Source organism: Lepidothrix coronata, unplaced genomic scaffold (genome assembly GCF_001604755.1).
Source record: "Lepidothrix coronata isolate B3197 unplaced genomic scaffold, Lepidothrix_coronata-1.0 Scaffold8, whole genome shotgun sequence".
NCBI lineage: Eukaryota > Metazoa > Chordata > Aves > Passeriformes > Pipridae > Lepidothrix > Lepidothrix coronata.
In genome coordinates this window covers 1649236-1670654 of record NW_016690188.1, presented here as the reverse complement: position 1 = coordinate 1670654, position 21419 = coordinate 1649236, and the positions used below count along the sequence as shown (strand labels likewise).

At 39.3% G+C, this 21419-nt stretch overlaps 2 protein-coding genes across 6 annotated transcripts in view; one reads left to right on the top strand and one right to left on the bottom strand.

Moving 5' to 3' along the window:
- Positions 1–1807: 1807 nt before the first annotated feature.
- On the bottom strand, positions 1808–12255 carry ZDHHC6 (zinc finger DHHC-type containing 6). The gene is made up of 10 exons (XM_017839909.1): positions 11880–12255; positions 10520–10611; positions 8750–8909; positions 7515–7676; positions 6876–6929; positions 5197–5364; positions 4848–4889; positions 4307–4452; positions 4175–4218; positions 1808–2384 (listed from the first exon to the last, which is right to left on the bottom strand). The coding sequence occupies exons 1-10, from the start codon at positions 12126–12128 to the stop codon at positions 2281–2283; spliced, it is 1221 nt and encodes a 406-aa protein (XP_017695398.1). The 5' UTR covers positions 12129–12255; the 3' UTR covers positions 1808–2280.
- A 331-nt stretch (positions 12256–12586) lies between these two features.
- Positions 12587–21419, top strand: part of VTI1A (vesicle transport through interaction with t-SNAREs 1A) — a 273601-nt gene continuing 264768 nt past the window's right edge. For all 5 annotated transcript variants that reach the window (XM_017839957.1, XM_017839949.1, XM_017839976.1 and 2 more), the window contains exons 1-2: positions 12587–12744; positions 19487–19545. In XM_017839957.1, coding sequence (XP_017695446.1) covers positions 12651–12744; positions 19487–19545 — 153 coding nt within the window. In that variant the 5' untranslated portion in view covers positions 12587–12650. The remainder of the gene's footprint in view (positions 12745–19486; positions 19546–21419) is intronic.

Here is a 21419-nt window from a genome sequence, read left to right as displayed (position 1 = left end):
CTGCAGTATAGCTGTGTATACATGCTGAATAATGAGATACCACAACTAAGACATGATTCACATAAGGCAGATATTTAATGTGAACATTGATAATAAAGCTTAACAAAGTGGAAACAACTCCTGTGTACTGCATCAGGAATTAGACTGTCTGATTTTGGCTTCCAAATCATGTCAGAATTGTATAGCAAAATAAAATTTGTTGTTTTTTCCTTCCACCTCTATGAAAAACCCACTGTGCCTCCAACTTGTGAATTCCTTGTTAGTCTTTACTGTTCCTGATCCAGACAGGAAGTGTTCAAATACTGACTTGTAATTCATAATTTGGCTTTAATGAGGTTTTTACTTCAATCCATACTATCAAGATAGCTCTAGAATAATTTTCTAATGCCATAGGCAAATCACTTGTAAAAGCTAAGTAGCCTGCAAATCACTGGCATCTTAGCACAGGAAGTTCTATTTTTTTTTTTCCTCCTGGTCATTACTTGGCATCTGAAAAGCTGTGTGAGAGATGCTTAAACTCTAGCACTGGATTGTATTCGCTCAACTCTTAAGAGACCTGGATTAAAGTTTTTCATCATTTATTTCTTTTACTGTTGGCAATCACCTCAAAGTTACATGCATAAGAATACCAAGGCTAGTCTTTTGCACAGTCGGTCATGTATGGTAACCTAGGCCCTTCCTCACTGAGAACTGTGGTACTTGGCACACTCAGAGGTGTCATAAAGGACTGTCTCTTCACACCGGAGGCAAAAGCAGGGGCAGAAAACAAAATTTTCATTAATTGGCGGTTGAACAGGCTGCCTGAAATGTACATTTAATTCAAGCTCTAGAGGTCCTAAGCTGCCAGCTTTCTCAGCTGGAAAAGAAAGTTGTTTTTGTAATATTTGGTTGTAGCCTACAGACCTGATCAGAATCTACTGCAGTTGAGGCTAAGTATTCCATGTAGTTTTGGGGTTTTCATATTAATTCCTGCTCATATTTCAAAGTAGCTACATCCTTGCTAGTAAAGAAAGTAGGAGTATGATACACCCCTACACCTCTAATTGCTTCTAGAAAATAAGTATTTTGTTTTCAAGAGAGGCAAATCACCTTCTTACAAACTACTAAAACAGAACACTAGCTCTCCCTTGCCACAGCTCAGAAACAGCCCAGGACCATGGTCCACTGTCAGCACTAATGCACAGTAGGATGGGGGTAACAAAAAAGTTGCTTTCTGCTGGAAAAGGCATCTGAGTAGGAGCATACAGGAGTAATGCTGGCTTGTCTCTATGTAGTGATTTCTATATGCACTTAGTATTGTCTAAGAACTGTTCATCTGCCTGTGAGAAAACTCAGGCAGGTGGAGATAAACCAGGTGTTTGTTTAAAACAGTAACTTGCAAAAACTCGCAACATGCGTGACATGCAACTACACTAAATTTGTGAGAGCAAGGCCACTTGCTGCATTTTGGAGACATTTAGAAAGACTTCAGCTGGTACAAGTTACTGTAATTTAAGGTCTTCCTGCTAATAATCCATACGAGATGCTAAATGAAAATGCTCTAAGACAGGTGTTAATCACTAGCAGCAACCAGACTCAAAAAAATTTTCATTCTTGGCTACTGCTGTCTTAAACTCCTAGGCAGAACAAGAACTCTAAAGGGAGCAGAGAGTGCTGGTTGTATTTTTTGCCATGAAAAGTACAAGAGCAGAAATCTTTCTAAGCTTGAAAGACAACTTACAATGGTGAAATCTTTACTCCCCAATCAGTTCACACTCCCATGCCTATAAACAAGTTCTTCTATGTCTAAGAACAATTAATCCACAAGTGAATATGAATGTATCATTTATTGGAGGTGGACAATTCACATGATTAAGAGTCACAGGTAACAAATTTTATCTGGAATTTGAATCAGATGTTTATTTTGTGATTTTCAGGGGCAGCTTCAAAGAAATACAAAAGACAAGCAGCACGCATCACAATCAGATGCGATCAAGGAAAAAACCTAACAAATGAACCCTCAGAATGCAATTTAAACAGCAAAAAGAAAAAAAAATCCTGACTTGTGATGAAAAAGATGCATCTTGAAGGCAATCCACTGAATGGCTTCTTCAATTATTTATTGTTTAAAAAGTATGCAAACCATGGCACAGGCATATCCAACCCTTTCAGCTGTGAGGAAAAGAAAACCTCATCCTAACATATTCATTGCATAAATCTAAGGTAATATACAGAAAATTTCAAGTAAAGGATTGTGGTCTGAAGTAAAAATTCCATTTCATAGTTAAAAAAATTAGAAGGCTATATGTTTTTCTTCTCTCCATCCACTGGTTGATCCGTTTCAGAGTCATACTGGCATTTTTCCACACACTTCCTAGGGAACCAGCCTCGTTCTCTTATTCCACCTTAAGACATGAAAATTTGCATTAACTTGGAAAAAACCATGACCCACTACAGAGGAAAAACACAGGACTGGAAGAGACATCAAGCAATAAGTTATTTTCTTCTATAAGACAGAACATCTAAGTCATTCCTAACATCACTGCCTTAGGATGCATTGACTCTTTTCCACTACCTAAAATGTTTTCAGATATCTCCAAAGTTCTCCAGTCCTCTACCTTCCTTGAGAAAAATTCATCCTAATACCCTATCTTAATCTTTCTGTCTATAAATCAGGTTCACAAGTCCTCTTTCTACACACCAGGGACAGAGGAAGCAGATAAACTTCTCTACCACAGACTTTCATACACCTGATGACTATTTGTACATACCTTGGGCTCTCTATCTCCTACTTCTCTCCAGGTAAGCCATCCCAATTCTTTCAGCTTTGCCTGCTAAGTCACATTTTCTATTATTCTAATTATTTTCACTGTTTTCCTCTCAACCCTTTTTAGCTGATCTTACTCTTTCTTGAGACGCAGTAACTGCTTTTACTTGTGGCAGTATTTCAGCTGAGTCTCTGCCGATGTTGAAGGATTATTTCATACATCTGGGAAGCTATATGCTTTTTTCTTTTTTGAAAGTGTTGACTCATCTTAAGATTATGATTGAGTCCTTTTTTCAACAGAATTGCTACTTAATCATTCATTTTGCCATCTTGTTGTAGTGCAACTTGTTATTCCTGCTTATTTATAGCATTTGCTATACATTCCTAACAAATTTCATCCTATTTCATCCTATTTTTGAAGCCTAGTTCTCCAAAATGCCAATGTTATTTTGGATTCTAATCCAGCCTCTCAGTATTCACCATTCCCCACCCACACCACATTCCACCTGATTAAAAAAAACCTCCAACATTGAATATAGCAGATATGTCTGCTAATCTTCACAATAAGCAACACAATACAAATTATTACCATGCACATTTAGATTTGATGTTTGAAGGAGTTCATGGAGTGAGCTGCCAAAGCACTTCCAGCCCATAAAGGTCTCAGACCTCCCACAAAAAGCATGGACACTGCCAGCGTACTGGCTGCTGGCAGCCTCGCTTTTGCCAACATGGAATGCACATGCAATAAATTAACAATTGTTTGGAAGAGATAACAGAATCCAACACACCGTCTCGCAGATAAAATTTTACTTCAGTCCAAACCAAGAGGTCTGAAGTAAAAAAAAAATGTAAAAGCTTCAGTGCAGGTGGCTGTGATATTGATCTTCTGCAGATCAGCAGGAACCTTTAACATCTTCAACACACGTAGTTGTTAGTTTTATAAATGCATATCAAAGTCTTTGGAAATTATTCCAAACCAAAGACATAATGTCTCCTTGTTTTTAAGATATACAAATATTAATCCCAGTCTTATAGTTATGCAGGGTGTGTAGATAGGAAATCTGGCGCATTTAAGACAGACCATGATTTAAATATCAAAAAAGTAAATAATCATTAATATCTTTAGAGTCTAAAAGTCTAACTTTTTCTTAGAATAGGAAGTACCCCCCTTCCCAATCAACTTCCAGTAAACTACTAGATGAGTGTTCTGCCAGTCTGACAGAGTCATTTAATGTTACTCAAAACTAGGAAGTCTATCAGATGTATAGACTAAAAACTGTGGATGTGGAGTGGAGAGAAGCTAATGCAAGTAAGGTCATCATTATACATTTTGAGAACTGAACATATAATATTGGCTACATTTCCAGACAGCTATAAAATGGATTTGCAATTTTCAAAGAAAAAGTGAAAATAACTGCTTCATACCATCAGCAGCTGAGTCGAGAATCTTCTCACCATACATCCAGTGTCTGGGGAAGGAAGCGTAACAGGTAGTTAGATGCCAGAACTCATCTCGATATTTCTTTTAACCAAACATAAAGGTGTGGGGCCACTAACTTTAAGCCTCTTGTGGCTAAAATCAGATCCCCTTTACTCAGTGTGATTCTGGGTTCTTCAGTGCACGGTGTTGTGAAGAATGTTTTAACACCTTTAGTCACGGGGCAGCAGACACCACTGTAATCATCTATGGCTCGATACCGAACCTACAAATTTTAACAGAACACAGCAATAGATTATTTTAAGGGGTTATGGTCTTGCTGATAAGTTTCATACCAAAAAAATAAATTCAAGTATATTATTAGATTTAAGCATAATGACAATGGTTGTCAAAGGGACTCTTAAATTTTAAATTAACTGCTTAACAATGAAGCACAGTTATCTTTATTATCACATTTCTTCCCATCTGGAAACTAAGAAGCAAATGCAAAGTAGGCTAAAGGCCAAGTTGAATTAAGCAGAGGTTGCTATACATTGTTCGTGTGGAAAAGTCTTAATTTAATTGCTAAATTTAAAATTAAGAAAAGAAATAGACTTAGCAATTAATTACATGTTCATATTGATACTTTGTCATTTCAGATCAAACTTGACAAATACTTACACTTCTTACTCGCTTGTCTGCTTTCTGTTTCAGTTGCTCTATCTATAAATGATTATAAATAGAAATTTAGGCAGTGTTTAGTTTAAAAGGACTTGTGTGTTCAACGCAAAACAAAGCCAGGTATTGAAACCATTCAACAAACATAGGAAATACTGTTAACATTTAAAAGCACTCACAAAAGTATAAGTTCTAGTCTATCAAAAATAGGAAAACATTCAACAGAACACTGTATATGTATTTCTAGCCAGTCTATTTTAGTTATTTAAAAAGCTAGTCTATACTTGCAAAGCAAAGCAGAAAACTAGATAGTGGGGAGAATTAACTTGGGATATCGTTGAAGACCAATTACCGTCAAAGTGTACTGATGACACCCATCTCTAACTGGCCAGTCCAGGCCATCTCCCTCAGGAATCCCAGACCATGTAAACACTTGCTTGAAGTTCTTCCATTTACTTCCCGTATCATAGGGAAAAATAAAGGTCTCACCCGTTTGGTAGTACTGGATTCTGTCTTTGGCCTAGAAAATAATTAAGAAATGCAGTACATAAAAACATACCCTACAAACTGCAATCAAGCAGCAAATATGAAAAAGGCCAGGTCATAAGCCCTGTATGGGTCCATGAGAGCTAAAGGCAAACATTTTGAAGTAAGAGCAGTTAACTCCTGCTACACTAACCCAGGCTTTTAAAACTACTTATAACAATCGTGGCATTTAGAAGTATGTCTGGTTTGAGTGTCCCCCATCCCCGTCACCCTCCACTTACTCTGAAACAGCAGAGTCAACTGACTACACTGTTAACCCACTCCACGCTCTGATTTTATGGCTTTTTTTTAAGGACCAACGCCTTACTAATTCTCAGTTACCTACAGAAGCTTCCACAGCTCAGGATTCTTTGATGGATGATCATAAGCACAATTCAATAAGGGTAGTGCCAATTCCACCTCTAAGAACTGCACACAAAGACAGCTCTGAATTGCCTATATTCCACAGTTAGGAGCTTTACATTCCCACAGTACCAATGACATCTAGTGGAGCAGCCACAGAAGAGTGTCCTCTGTTGCAATAAAGCCATTTTATTAAATACTTATGTATTACAGTCCATGTTCAGTTATCAGAAAGGACATATTAGCACCCTGTGTTTTACAGTTAAAATTTGAACATATTATTCCAAAATCTACTATACAGTTGTAACAGAAATTTCTTTCATTTATATTCAGTTGTCCCATTATTCAAAGGTCTACCAGGACTAGGATCCAGCCAGATGCCGTGAAAAGAGCCAGTATTACAACACTTCAGTACTTATACCCAGTCAAGATTCTCACGGTAATTTTGACACACAGAATAAAAGAAAGACTATAAGACATTCATGAAATGTTTGTGGACTTACACAAAATAAACCTGGTAGCACTGAACTAGTTTCTAAACACTGAGTCAGTTTTGCTTCCTCTAAATTTAGCTTTTACTGCTTGACTGTATTTCTCCTGAAAAATCTTGTGAAAACTTCCATAAATATAAGGAAATCAAAGAGCAATTTAAAGGTAAGAAGACTAGGTATTTTCTAGTACTTCTGCAAAAATCAAGGAAAATCCTACCCATCAAGGAAAATCCTCCCTTAATATTCAAAGTAGGAAATGAGGAAAACCATGAGTCAGAAGATGTCACTTAAAATGGGCCGGTGAGGTGGACAATTAAAGATACAGGTAGGTATAACAACAAAGACAACTCAAGTTTCAGATGAAAACACCCACATGTTTCAAGTGGATAAGCAAAGTCTTTTCAAAGCAAATATTATTCTAGGTTCAACAAACTCCTCCAAACAAGAAAAGAAAAATTATGCATTTACCTGATTTCTCATCTCTTTCACTGAATTTCAGAGACAGAGTAAGGGAAATGCTGGTTGTAGGTGTTAAGTCAGTGGTGAATGGAAATGACACCTTTGGTTTAAATCCAGAGAGGTGAAACAAAAAACTAATAAATATGGAGAATAAACTCTGTAACAGTACAAGAATACTACAATAAGAGCTTACCTTTTCTTCAATCCAAGACTCGATTGAAGTTTTATTTGTCAAAATTACTTTCATCTAAAATAAAAGTGACAAGTGAAATTAGCATTTATTTTCTGCAGAAATACATCATCTATGTAAAGAAAACTTCACTTAACAAACTAAATCTATTTTAAAGAACAAAGCAACTTTTATAGACTTAACTGAAACATAAAATGTTAAAAATTAACACTCAGCAGAGATACATGCTCCAGAATTATATACTTAAGTCTGTATTGTACAGTATTTCAGTTTATGCTTAAAATGTTTTTGCTTCCTTCCAAAGATCTAAAACATTTTAAGAAACATATCAGGCGCATTTATACCTATTTTCAGAGACAGGGCCAAGTATTTTGCCTTTTTCAGAGAGTTTATAAAGTCTATCTCATGTTTTCTTTAGTTCATTAGACTTTCACCTCCAAGTTCTGCCATGAAAAATAATGGAAAAAAAATTGTGGTAACAACAGAGAAACAGGGATAAAGTGACATAAACCCCTGGAAAAGTTAGACAACAGCGTAAATTCTAAATGACTCTTCCTATCTCAATCCTGAATTCTGTTTCTGCTACACAAGCAGGCAAAACTTAAAACTTCCAACTTCTTTGTAACAGAGCCGTAACATTACCTGGATAATAAACAGCATACCAACAGCAATAGTTGTTCCTAATGCCAGTCCTAAGGCAAATAAAGATGCAGCAAATGCAGATAGTCCAAAGGGAATAATGGGTCGAGGGTCTCTTTTGGCTGCACTCATGTCAATCTTCACAGAACTCCACCCAAAAGATATCTGCAAAGGGAAAATATCATTCAGGTCTAGAACATTCCAACTGCTGAAACAAAGCAAGTTACCAAGAAGGAATCTGGCTCTGAAGGTAAGTGTCCAACTTCTGACAGGTTCATAATGCAAGTGGAGTAATTAAAAAAAAAAAAAAGTTTCAAAAGATTTTTCTTTTGTAGTCATCAGTATGTTTTTTTGCTAGATGGAGACCTTTGAGATAGAAAGTGAAACCACAAATATCATCTTGGCAGCTCTACAGACCCAAAATCAGCAAAAAATATCTGGACTCCTGCATGTTAACAAAAACGCATTCATCAGTACCAGACAGACAACATTTGCACAGAACAGTACCCACTTTTCACGGAAATGCTACAGGTTTGCCTGTGAAAGCTTTGGCAGATAGCAGTTCTCAACACTGTCACTCTGCACTCAGCTGTTACAAACACAACTTCATCTGTTACACTCAGCTCATGTTAACAAGCTCTTCACTGTAACCACAAAGGGTGAAATCAAAGCTTATAATCGTAACCATGAATCTGAGATAAGGGCTGCACTGCAGAAAAACCTTTGCTCATTGTTGCTACAGTTAAAGTTTTCCACTTAAAAACCACAAACTAACATTTAATTTTAGTCCCAAAAATAACATACTTTTCTTTCCTTGAAGAAATGGACATAATTCTAAAAAAGTGGCAAGTAAAAGACAATAAATAGCATCTAACTTGTGTGTTGGAAATAAATAGCAGCTAGTTTCTGTGGCAGCCAAAACACAGCCTGTCTCTCTCTATATAAAAGTGCTACACAGAAATTGTCTTCAGACAATGTAAAGCACTAGGAAACTCTCTATGATTATGACAAGCAACAGGTGAAAAAAACCAAAACACAGAAACAACTTTCCCTGAATCCTCCTCCAATTAATATATATACTTCTCATAGGTAGAGAGCAGAACTAAGAGCACATGTTGAAACAATAGCAAGGAATTCCACATGCTGCTTCTCAGAAAACCGAATTATCTCATACTTCCAGAGATAACTTACGCATCTGACTTAAATAATACTCTAAGCATTTAATTACGTTTTCTTACTCTGTTGTAAAGCTGAGTGTACATAGTCATAACAAATATGAAAGAAGCGTGAATGCATCCCAGTGGAGCTAAGAGGAGAAACAGAGTGAAAGATGCATGATTCTGGTATCCACAACAGTTGTTGATCCAAGGACAATGGTGATCCATCTTCATGACGCATCTGTGAATAACAAATATTGATTAATATAAAGGACACATACGATATTTATCAAAAAGCTCATAGAAAAGGACAGCTAACTTTTTATTATTCAAACACCATTCATTCATCTAAACCCACCAATTTCCAGTGTTTCCAAATACAGTAGTTTCTTTTCTTGTTGCTATTCAGAATTATATTTCCACACTATAAAATAAAAGAAAGCAAATAAAAAGTGCTTCCAGGTCCTACCCTTCTTAGTTACCTGTCCTACTCTTTACTCAAACTTGCTAGCTACTAAAAAGCAGCATATTCCAGAGCCAGGAGACAGAACCATAAGATGGGATCTGTAAGAACTATCATCACAATAATTAAGCACTAGTATTATTGCTAATTTTTTTAAATAAGCACACCAGAAAAATAGCAGAAATATCAAATTCCCTGTGAACTACTCGCAGGAAAAATATTTAAAGTTACCCAGATGCAAGTGTGTTCGTGCCTCTTTATTTTCAGGAGTAAACACTGAAAACTTCCTCAACTGTTAATGTATTGACCTTCCACCACTGAAAATCCTTTTCAAAATATCTTTACCAAGTGTATACACCCTAGATACACTCTCACATTCAACCTAAAGCTGGTTATTTTGGTGTAGCTTACAGGTACAAAAAACCCCCACTGGGTTAAAGATTTGCTCACATCCCAAATTAGCTTGACAGGTGTAAAAGTAAGTGACCACCTAAGTGATCAGTCCTCAGTGTAAAGATTGTCACTCAAGGAAAGGAGCCTCAAATTTTAAATCTGGAGATGATGCAGCCAAATTACAGCACAGCTCTAGAGTTTCAACTTCCTAAAAACACAGTGTGTTTATAGAAATAACAAATGAACATGTATGTTGCAATATCCTTTTACCCCATTGTTTAACAATCCTTCAGAGGACGACCTGCCCTGTAAACCCAAGATAAATGCAACCACAGCTTGGATTGCAGAAAGCTGAAATGCCTTGATTTTTTCAAGCTGCACTAAATTCCAGGGCAGCTATTTATAATAAAAGCATATTTTGTATCAGAACAAGTCTGTCGGAAGATAACAAGGTACAAACTTCTGAAATTGACCTAAAAAAGATTTATTGCCTCACTTAACATGCAGACTCCCCTCAAAAAAACCCCTCTTTAGTGAAGAGTAAAAGAATAGTACAAAATTTCCACTCAAATCAACATTTAATTCTCTTTTGGAAAGATGACAGAAAAGATTTTTCTACTCCCTCAGTAGGTGAATGTTTGGACTCAGAACATAAAAAAGACTCAAAGACTTTTAGGTATTTACACACACTCACATCCCTGAAGCAAGACTGCATTGTTTTGTTAGTAGTGTCAAGAAGTTCTTAGGAGAAACTGATTTCAAGGTATAAGGAAAATGTTAAAGACATTCATTTATTAAACTAAAATACAGTAAAACTGTATAGAAATCATACAGCTATAAAGAAGAAATATTCAAAATGGGTATAGTGTTCATATGGAAGCTTTTTCAAAAAGCACAATACAAGTCCTGGAAGAACAAATTATGGTAATAGCCTATGATTAGATTTTTAAGCTGCTTTAATATGGACTTTAAATAATTTTAAAGAAAGACAGTACCTGTTACACTTTCGACAGTGGTGTGAACGAGGTGCCTTGTAAGACTGACACACTTTACAGTATTGGAGATACATGCAATCCTGAGATTTTTCCTTTAAAAAGAAGAATAGGAGTGTTAGATATATACATAACTTCACTAACAATGCATATTCTTGGAATTTTCCTAGCCTAAGCATATTTGATTTCTTCTGAAAGGGTGAGTTTCACAGTCCAACACTATTTAATGGAAGGTGGCAAAGAGAGAAAAAACCAAAACGAAATAATCTCTTAGCTAATCTGGCTATCAACACAGCCATCTCCCACTGTTGAAAGTGCTGGTTGCTAAAAGAAACAAACAGTTCTTCAGTTAGCAAGAGTGACTGTACAAGCAGGATTTGAATGTGAAGTTCTGAGACTAAAAATCAGCATGAGGCCTTTATAATTAAAAAAAAATACAAACAATCAATCTTGTGCCCCTTGTCTCTCCATTTTATTCCAAAAGCCAATCTAGGTTTACCACTAAGGTACAGTACCGGTTAAGCATTAATAATAATGCTCCTATAATCTCTCTTACACACGCACACACACACTGACTACAGCAGGATGAGAGACAGAGACACCTGTTGATAGCCAGTAGTAACTGTGGCCAAAATCTTCCCTTCACGAAGTGGAATACGCAGTTGTCTTGCTAAGGCTACATCAGGATCCTCTTCTGACTAGACTCTGTCCTGAGTAATATTCCACAAGTAGAAATGTGACCATTACTAAACTTTTTATTGTGCCACTGGAACACAAAACTCTGGGCAGCTGCCTTGAAACTCTGAACCTGTATCATTCTGGTCCTTGACTATTCCCTCTTCCAAGAGATTACTGAAGCACAGAAAAGGCAAATTTCCACCTAGTATTGCATTAAGCATAAGATCAACATATAATTTTCAGGCTCACATAAAAAAAAATTCTAAATTAATTTCTTGTAACTGTTACTGCTGGCAGCAAAGCCTCCAGTACAAGTGCCTGCAAGAGCTTGCAGATAACCCTGAGGTTCTCAAATGTCGCTAACACTACCTGTTTCCTGGTTTTTTGCTTTGAGAAGCCCCTGTAAAACACAGCGACTTGACAGCACAGGGGAGGGAACGGAGCAAGCTGGAGCGGACTGGGAACTCTGGGAGAAGCAGCAACCAAGCGCGGGGCGGGGGAGCGGGAAGGGGGAGGAAAGAGGCGGAAAGGGAAGATTTCGAAACAAGATAAGAAGGGAGGAGTGGCCTGCGAGCCCGGAGCATTCTTAGGAGACAGAGGTGGCATGGAAAGACACGCGGTTTCTGCCCTTGAGACCGCGGGGGAGCCCGGCCCCGGGGCGCGGTGGTCTCACGGCAGCGCTTACCGGCGTCCACCCCAGCGGGACGTACCCGGGCCCCACGAACATGGCGCTGAAGTAGTTGTAGAGGATCATGACGGTCCAGTTGAGGAGCATGATGAAGTTGACGCTGCCCCCGGCCGTGTCCAGGGGCCAGTACCAGAGCGCGGCGTCGGCCATGGCGGTGGCGGAGCACACGGCCACCACGGCCAGCGCCACTGCCGGGCCCCAGTGGCACAGGCGCCGCGCCCGCCCCAGCGCGCCCGGCACCGCCATCCTCGCTACCGCCACCCGACCGCCGCCGCCGCCCCGCTGCCGCCGCCACCGCCGCCGTGCATGGCTCCCGCCGGCAGGCGAGGGCAGGGCGGGAAGGGACACGGATGGGAAGGGGTGGGCAGGGAAGGGGAGGAGCGGCGGGGGCGGGGGGGGAGCGGGTACCGCGCTGCCACCGCCCGCCCGCGGTGCGCCCTCAATACGGGCCCGCCGGGAAACAGTCGGTGCGGCAGCCGCGTCCGTGTGCCCCTGCAGGTTACAACGCTGCGAGGTTGCGGGGCGGGAGTGACCCGTCACCGCCGCCGCCAGTTTGTGCCTGCGGAGCAACGCGACTCCGCATGCCAGGCCACTCCGGGTTAAAGCCGTGCCGCTTAAAGCCGTGACGGTAGAAGCACCTGAATGCCGGCGGAACCTGCGGCGAGGCGGCCGGGGGCGGGCGGGGCGCATTTGGTGGTGTCAGAACGCGGAAGCGGTGCAGAGCAGTGTCGGCGGGGCTGCCCCGGCAGCGGCACTGGCACCACCGCGATGTCCGCGGACTTCGAGAGCTACGAGCAGGACTTCGCCGTGCTCACGGCCGACATCACCGGCCGCATCGGCAAGGTGCCCAAGCTGGTAGGAGGTGAGCGGCTGATCCCTGCCCCTGCGGTGCTCGCCCCGCAGGCCCGGGGGGCTCCTCTGTCGGAGCCTCTCCGGTCCCGGAGCCGCCGCGTTCCCAGCGCGCGGGGGGGCGGCGGGAGGGGCCGGTGTGTTTTTAGCGAGGTCTCGGTGTCCCGGTACCCGAATGTGTGTCCTCGCTCCTTGCACAGCAGAATCGGGATCCACCTCCCCGCCCCGGGTCTGTCCGAGCCGCGCGTTGTCTCATGAGGTGTGTTCAGAATACTCTTCAATAAGAATATCGTTTGCTGGTCACCTGTGAGGATCAGCCCTTGCCTTCTGCCCCGTTGTGGGGCCGCGCGAGGTTACGCCAGTGCAGCTGAGCAGAGCTGAGGCGTGTTCCCTGTGCTAGCATTGCTGCTGGATGCTGTTTATTGTGGTCATGCCTCAACATCAGTGGTGGAAATCAAGCCTTTTTCCTGTAGCGTAGACCGATTTCGTGCGTGATTTAATCTGAATGTTTATTTTTGCTGCCCACTGTTCGTACATTTGATTTGGATAATTGACTGTGGTGACTCACATGCAGGAGCAGATTCAAAAGAAATCAGTGTTCATTTGCTTTAATGTGTTTGTCAGGAGCCTGCAGTGTTCATGGTCTGATTCGTGGCGTGTCCCTGCAACAGAGTCAATTCTGTCTGTAAGAGTGTCAGTGTAAAAAGGTGAAAATGATAATCTCATTAATCAACCCAGGTCAATCTCCCAGCACATATGAATCAGTGCCCCAATACAGGGGTCTGAGTATGAGACAGAGGGAAGGTGACACTCATGATTTTGTCATCTGCTCCTCTTGTAGCTCAGCTTAATGCCTTTTCTGTTTCCAGGTCATTTAATATTTCTGCCTCTGCTTCTAATGCACATTTCCCAAACCTTTAGGGAACTTAAACCATAGGAGTGGGTACTGTATAAGGAGGAAATAAACACATGCTAATGGTATGGCAATTTCCTGTATGACTAAAAGGAAAAGTATCGGGCATCCAGGACCAAAGAAATACCGTCCTACTTTTAGAGTGGGAAATGCATCATTAAGTAGTGACTCTAAACAGGATTTGAGGTAGGTGGTCAACTAAAATGTGTGATCTTAGGAGATTTTGAGTAAAAGCCTTTTTGATTCTGGAAAGTTACGTCCAGTTCTATTCTTAGCAAGTTAGAAAGTCTTCTGAAAAAATTGGGTTCAGTTCCATGGTTAAAGAATAGGAAACTGTGCCTTTTCCTTGGCTTAACAAAGCTGTTTTGCTCTTGATCTTAACAGAAAAGACAAGGGGGTATAATTCCCAAGAAGCTGTGGCTGTGGTGGAAAACTGTCTATTTTCTAATGGAAACTTGCAAAATGAAGAAGGGAGAGAATCAAAGAGTTCCCAAGATTAGAATTTAGAATTGATGTAATTTACTCTGCTCATAAATTATATTTAACCTGTAAATGTGCGCTAGAAAAATTTACCGAGAGAATGCACAAAGGTTCTTCACTTTGAAACAGCAAATTTAAGGACCTCTTGCAGGAACAGGGAGACATCATAAATACACTACTGACTCCTTTTCTGAAAATCAATAGTTCTACACTGATTTATGGAAAAAGAAGAGAGATGTAATTTCCTAATAGTAAAGAATAGAGATTTAAGTGCCTAGTTGTATAGATTTTGGAAGTCATTGGAGTCTGTTCAGTAGTAGAAAGAATATTCTATATTACTAATATTAGAATATTAGTAGTAGTGGATTTTCATAATCCTCTGCTTAATCAGTCTCCCTTATTCACTTAGGAAGACTTTGGAGCTTATTGGCTTAAACAGTGCCATAGCCTAGAAGCAGCAGGCTTTGAAATCATTCAGATTTCAGGAAAAGGTTGCTTTTTCCAGAATTTGCCATCCTCTCAGAGGAGAAAGAATACATGTTCCCTGCAGGACCAGTACCATGGTACTGGGCTAAATGGCATCAAGATAACACAATGGTTAATTTTACTTTTTTATGAAGCGGTGACTTTTCCATGTTGGGATTTGAGGCTGGTCATACATGGTTCAGACCGACTTGCATTATAGCTGCTTCTTGCCCTGTACATTGACAGCTGAGGCTTTACTTCTGTTTTTGGGGCTATTCTGTCTTTCATCAGAAAAAAACATTTTCTATGACTTCAAAACAAACTGCAGACTTAGCTAATAGAGGCTTTTGACCACCTGGGGAAAAAAAATCTTGACTATACTGAACACTTTAATCAGAAATATTTTAAATGCACATTTTTCCCTTGTTTCTTAATAGGAATATTTACAAGATCTGTTTCTTCATCACCAGAAGTTCCAGTTAGTTCTTGTGGAGATGGCTGGGAGAGCCTCAAAAAGAGGACTGTGAGGTGGGAGGGGGATGTGAGATGACAGTTTTCAGCAGCAGTGATTTGAGAGAGATTGCTGATGGCCTTCTTCCTCCACGCTGGAAGAAGCAGGATGAAAGGTGTAAGGACTTGTGCTGCTTCTGCATAATACAAAGAGATCTCCTGAAGTCTAGTGACTGGTTTATTTCCCTGTGCTGCTCAAGATGGACCTGCTGTAAGCCTCCTGCTCGGTCGACTTGGAGAAATACTGGTTGATTGTTTTTGCAACATTCCTGCATTCTGTGTTGTCAGGACTTGATGTCTTGTGTTCTAGCAGCATAATGGCTCAGCAAACAATCCTGTTGTCACAAATGCATAAATAGTTCAGCAAGAAATGTAACAAAGGCTCTCTGATAATACAGAAACAATAAGCAGCAGGGACAATAGAATGTCTTGGGAAAAAGTGTCTTCTGTTAAGGCAGACATCATCTAGAGGATTAAAGAAAGTGTTATAGATAGAGAAATGCCTTTTAAATAGATTTTCTGTGATGCTGCTGCAGGTCTTTGAAGAATGAATGTAATTGACTGATGTGTTTTATTAATGTTCCTCGGTGTTTCAGAGAAATGTCTATCTTGTGATTGGACCAAAAATTTATCAAAATTTTGATTGCTTGATATGAAAGATAGTTTTACCAGCACAAATGGTGATACTTAGTCTATTCCCAGCACAATAGACTCTGGGCTGTGATGGTTTTAAACTAGAGTGCTGCCATTCTTCTGATACTTGATACCTGCATTTTCTACTGGCCAATCAAAACATTGTGTTTCAGTCTCTAACAGGTTTAGCTGAAGAAAGTCCCACCTTTAATTTTCTGTTGTACCCCTGTACTGAAGTTTACTGTCTCCACTTCAGGTCTGACTCATTGTGTTATGCTTCTAGAACACAGGTTTATAACTCAGAGAGAAACGTGTATCTTGTTCCATTTATCTCTGCTGTTGGACAGTAACTTCTGGCAGTGGTGAACATGTAAATCACCTGAGCCAACAGAGCAAAATCTACAAGTGGTCTGTGAACTGAAACCCTTTGTTACTCAATCTCTTCCTCAGCATGTACTAATAAAAAGAAACAATTCCACAAGCAATGGGACTACTCAGTCTTGATCCAGTTTTTTTCAATCTCTTCATTGGCTGTCAGATCAAACCAGTGCTGTGTTATCCTTCTGCCTTTGTAGGCAGATTCTCACCTTTCTGTAACTGCTGTATTTTAGGGGACAAAAAACATGATTAATGCCAGGGCAAAGCTGAAAGAACTGAGGAAAATGTAGTGAAAACTTGTTTCTTTTAAGAAAGTGATACAACCTTGTGTAGAAACACAGAACGGATTTTTGTTTGCAATCCTCCACAGAGGAAAAACACACTTTTGTTTCCAATCTTTATCTATAGTTTTTTAATTTGACCAGTTAAATTATACAAGCTACATACAATATTATCTTTGGGGCATTCTGTCTAGCAATATGGAGAAAAAAATTAAATTTAGATATATTTGATGGAGCATTGTTTTTTATTTTCTTGAAAGGATATTTCAATTCTGAATCAAGACAAAAAGTTATAAAAAATTTTTTTTTCATTTCATGTGATGGAAGTGTATTTAAAGATATAATCAAGTTGGCAGGTTGAAAACTGCTAAGTCACAGTGGACTTATAGAGTTGGTAATATGAGGATCCTTAATTGGATAGTAGCTTGTTTGTCCTGATCCACTAGGTTAGTGGCAAGCTTCTTTTACTCAGAGTAACTCCCTTGCATCTCATTTTCAATCTCTGAGCAAGTCATCCTGTGAATATTGTGCCCTCCTTGTTCTGGGGATTCTGACTGTGAAATAAGTTCTCTCCTTCACTTAACCATGGAAGTAAAAGTAAAGCTGAAAGTAAATGCTTTGAAAACCATTCCATGGACTGCATGGTACTGTGTGCCCTAGAGGGTCAGCAGCTGCTTTCCTGGAAGTCTGTGAAGATACTTCTCCAATGCTGCCGTGCCGGGATGTTGTCATGTGCCTCTCATACATCTATATTTGAAGGAACAACGAAGGCCTGTTGTCACTAGACTTCACTCCCGGAAGCTGCTCTTGTCACCAGCTGGGTGATTATGTATTGGTAAATCTGGATTGATGTTAAAATCTGGACTTGGGTTAAAGTTTAATTAACTAAACCACTGGATATGATTTGAATACCTCCACCCCGCCCCCCAATCTTATGGGAGCAGTTTCAGCCAGATCTCCCTGTGTACTGAGTTTCCCCTACTAAAGGTCTGTAGCTCAGTTTCTCTGTGAGTAGGTAAGATCTTACTGGCCAGTGGAGTGCTACATAGTTCTTGTAATCACAAGTACAAGCAGAATTTGTACAGCATGAAATGCCTTCCAAAAACCCCCAACTTTATATCCCTAAATTTCAGGTTACTAAATGTCTATGGAAATTGTAATCCAATACAACTCAGGGAAATACTGAAATTACTAGAGTACATATATTTTCTGCTGCTATATTTTAAAATTATATTTCAGCTTCAATAAAACAATATCGTGTATTTTATATCTTCCATTGTGTTTATTTTTGTCCACCATCATCTTGCCAACTTCTAATGAAGGAAAGAATGGAGGTCTTTTGGGGATGCTGTGTAGGGGAATAGAAATGTGTGGGGGAAAAAAGGTGGCAGATTCTCTTTTCTTTTGGGTTTAGTTATTTTAAGAAGATAAATCACTAAATTTTCTGGCCTGGGTGTCATCATGAGAACTTGGTGGGGAATTAAAGAAAGACATTGCTAGCAGAAAACTAAAAGTGCTGCACAGAAAATATTTCCTGCAGCTTCTGCTGTAGTGGAATCCACCACACGTGGCAGCATGAATTCCAGATTTGCAAGAAAGATGATCCTGAACCTGATCCCCTCTGCAGGCAGAGCTCCAATGTATGTAACTGAGGAAGGACAGATTGTGATGTTTGTGTTTCCTTAAATGAGAGTGTAGGGTATGTTAGGTAAATGAGAAGATAGATGGATAAGCATTTCAGCCTGTGAGAAGCTAAATTATATGTAATTAATAAAACGGTCCCATCTTGAAATTCAGTGGCTTGTGGCATGCAGAGGATCAAAGCAGATCATCAGATAGTCCCTTTTGGTCTTTAATCTGTCAGTTCCAGGATACAAAGAGATCATGTGGAAGAGAAACGAAGGAATTCAGGCTAAAAAAGAAAGCTGAAGTTTAAAGATGCATGATAAAGTCTTGTGCCAGTGTAGACTTACCCATCATGATCTCTGAGGAGCTGTGACTGGAGACACTTTTGTGCAATTCACTTTTTATTTGCTTCATCAGGCAAACCACCAGCACAGATGACTCATGGTACTCTTAGTTTCGAACAAACAGTGTTATAAATGGTTGTATGTTCAGAGTTGTGTTAACTTCATTGAGACTATGGGTGGATTTACTGTCTGAAGGATGGAAGATATGGCCATGAGAGGGGCAAAGGGCAGTGCCAGTGGTAGTACTGAAACCCCTGAATACCCCACTAATTAATGCCACATTAATTAAGCAATGTGGGGACTTTTTATTATCCAGCGTCTGAATATTTCTCAGAAAGTCGCCTTTCGTGCTGTAACAAGCCAAGTCTTGGTCAAGCAGTTGGAGTGTTTGTGATGATGTGACACTGAATCTCAGTCCTCAGTTCCTATTGGATCCTTTGCCTGTGAATGGATGGTTGGAGGCAGGTCAAAAGTCAATCTCTACAGCTGGGACATGGGCCTGTTAGGGAACCTGGCAGATGATGATTGCTTAAAACTGATTTTAATTTTTAAAAATGTTCATATTTTATTACTAATTTGCATTTTTACTGCTACCAGAAGAAAGCGGTTTTCTTGTAGTTCCTGTGGCATTTTATTTTGTTTCTGTTGAAGCAAAAGAAACAGTTCTAGACCCAGCATAGGAGCAGGGGAATAGAAACCTAATTTTTCTTCAGTGTCTGGATTAATTTTAAGTGGGATGCCTGGTTTTGTGCATCTCATATTTTACAAATAAATAGATAAGCCTTTGTTCTTAAACCATATTTTTTTCATTTGGTGTATGTATGTGCCTTCTCATGCATTTGTGCACACTCAGCAAGTGCCAGCTGAGGCATAACTGCTACACCTGGAGAGGCTGGAAGTGCTTTCCTAACTAGCAAATGCTGCATAACAGAGCAGAAGACTTCAAGGATTCTCCAGTCTCCTTTTTTTTTTAATTACTAATGTGGGTATACCCATTGTGACGATGTCACACAGAATAAATCTCTTGAATCAGTTTTAGCTGATCCATATAAACTTTTGAAAGGGTGTATTTTTCTTTCATGGCAAGAGCACAATTATATTGGTATTTTCACAATTCTGTTTCAGATGAGAAGAAGCAGATGGTTGCAAATGTTGAGAAACAGCTTGAAGAAGCAAGGGAACTGGTATGTTTTGACTTTTCATATGTTAACTGCAAATTCCTGGCAAAAATAATAGGATCACTAAATGGTAACATTTAACATTCATGCCCTAAAAATACTTAATTATATATTAGAAAACAAAATAATATTCTTGAAATAGTTCTTATTTGAGGATATGAAATACCCAGTAAGAGTATATCCTTTTTTAATCTTGTGTTCCCTGATGCAAGGATTGCACTATTGCTGTAGGTCCATACAAAGTTACAGGCTTTGAGTTGTGGATTATGTCTTTTATTTTCAGAATTGAGTGAAATATTTACACGCCATGACTTTGGTTTTTGCTTGTAAGACCCAGGAATCTATTTGATTTAGTCTGTCAGAACGTCTTGTAGAGCAATAGATCTTTTTTCTCTTCTAGTAAGTGAAGTGTGAAGGTGAGGACAAGGGGGCCATGGTAGGGTGGATCACTGATCCGAGGAGAGTGTCTGTGTTAACCAAGCATTAGTTAGTGGTTCACACTGACAGGAGAGAGCAATATGAGATGAGCAACATGTGTTAAGCAACTGTGACTTTTTTTTATTTATTTTGTTCCCATTACAGCCTGTCATCTCTTCCATCTGGATGGAGAATAAAAGTAAAGTTTTATAGATGTGGAGTAACTGAGCCAAGTTGTTGATGACAGTTGATATTGACTTTTTCCCCGTGGCCAATAGTTCCTTCCCTAAAGTTGCTTTTGTCTATTGCTTGCAAATGAGTTTGGTCTATCTAATGTCAGAAATGTAACCTGAGTGTTAGGATAAGGAAAGAAATTTGTGTTTCTACCCTAGAAGTTCTTATAATGGAAAGAACTTGAATCAATTATTTTCTTACTAACTAAACAATAATATTGAAATTAATTTTTGAAGTGGCATAGGTAGAAAAAGGTCTCTCTTTTTCAGGTCAACTGCTTGTTGGCATACCTGGTGCTTTTGGTTCAAAAATAGAATCAGTCTTGTAGACCATAGTATGGAAATAGCATCCAGGAAAGCTGGGTCTTGAGATGACTCTCTGCAATTTTGCCCTGTGAGGATGACAAGGAACCTGACCTCTCTGATTTGGTATTCTCAGTGAGAAACATGGAAAAATTACTGTCCCGCCTCATGATGTTCTGAAGATACATTAAGGCCTTTTGGGCCTTCATACAGCTGAAAGAAAGTACAAATCTAGAAATGTTTTTCATCTCCTTTTCACTACAATTTGACATGGCAAAAAAGCAGAGCAGTACAGGGAAGCTATGGCATGGGTGGTCATTCAAATTTGGATTTCTGCTCAAGGTAGATTGGAAGGAGCAGAAATTGAGTTAATGGCTCCTTACTTCTCTCCTTATGTCAGAAAAAGATCATCTAAATTTGTATTTATTACAAGATTAAAAAATAAATCCTGTATCTGTACTTTTATCCTAATGATGATTTTCATTTAATTTACTGGCTTTTCTTTCATGCTTTTGGTTTAGATATTTAGATTCAGTTATTGTGTTTAAGCAATTATCTAACATGTTTGTGATTAATGTCAAGGCTTGGGTTTAGAAATCAATTTGAACAAACCTGCTAAAACCAGAGCTGATTAAGATGATCCTCTTTTAAACTAAAGGTTACAGCAGAAAATCAAAATAAACCTAATTCCTTGCTACTGATAGTTTTAATACACTGGTTTGCTTCATTATCTAGAGTAGTCAAAACTAGGATTAGCTGATTTTGTTTTATTTCCTATATGGCTAGGAAATAATACTCTCATGTATTATAAATATTATTGTAGAGATAATGTAGTTACATTCACTAACCAGTGATTGTTTAAAACACTGTCTGCTTTGTTTGGGTAAAATCACTGGTGTAATTGATTTGATGTATGTGCAGAACTGA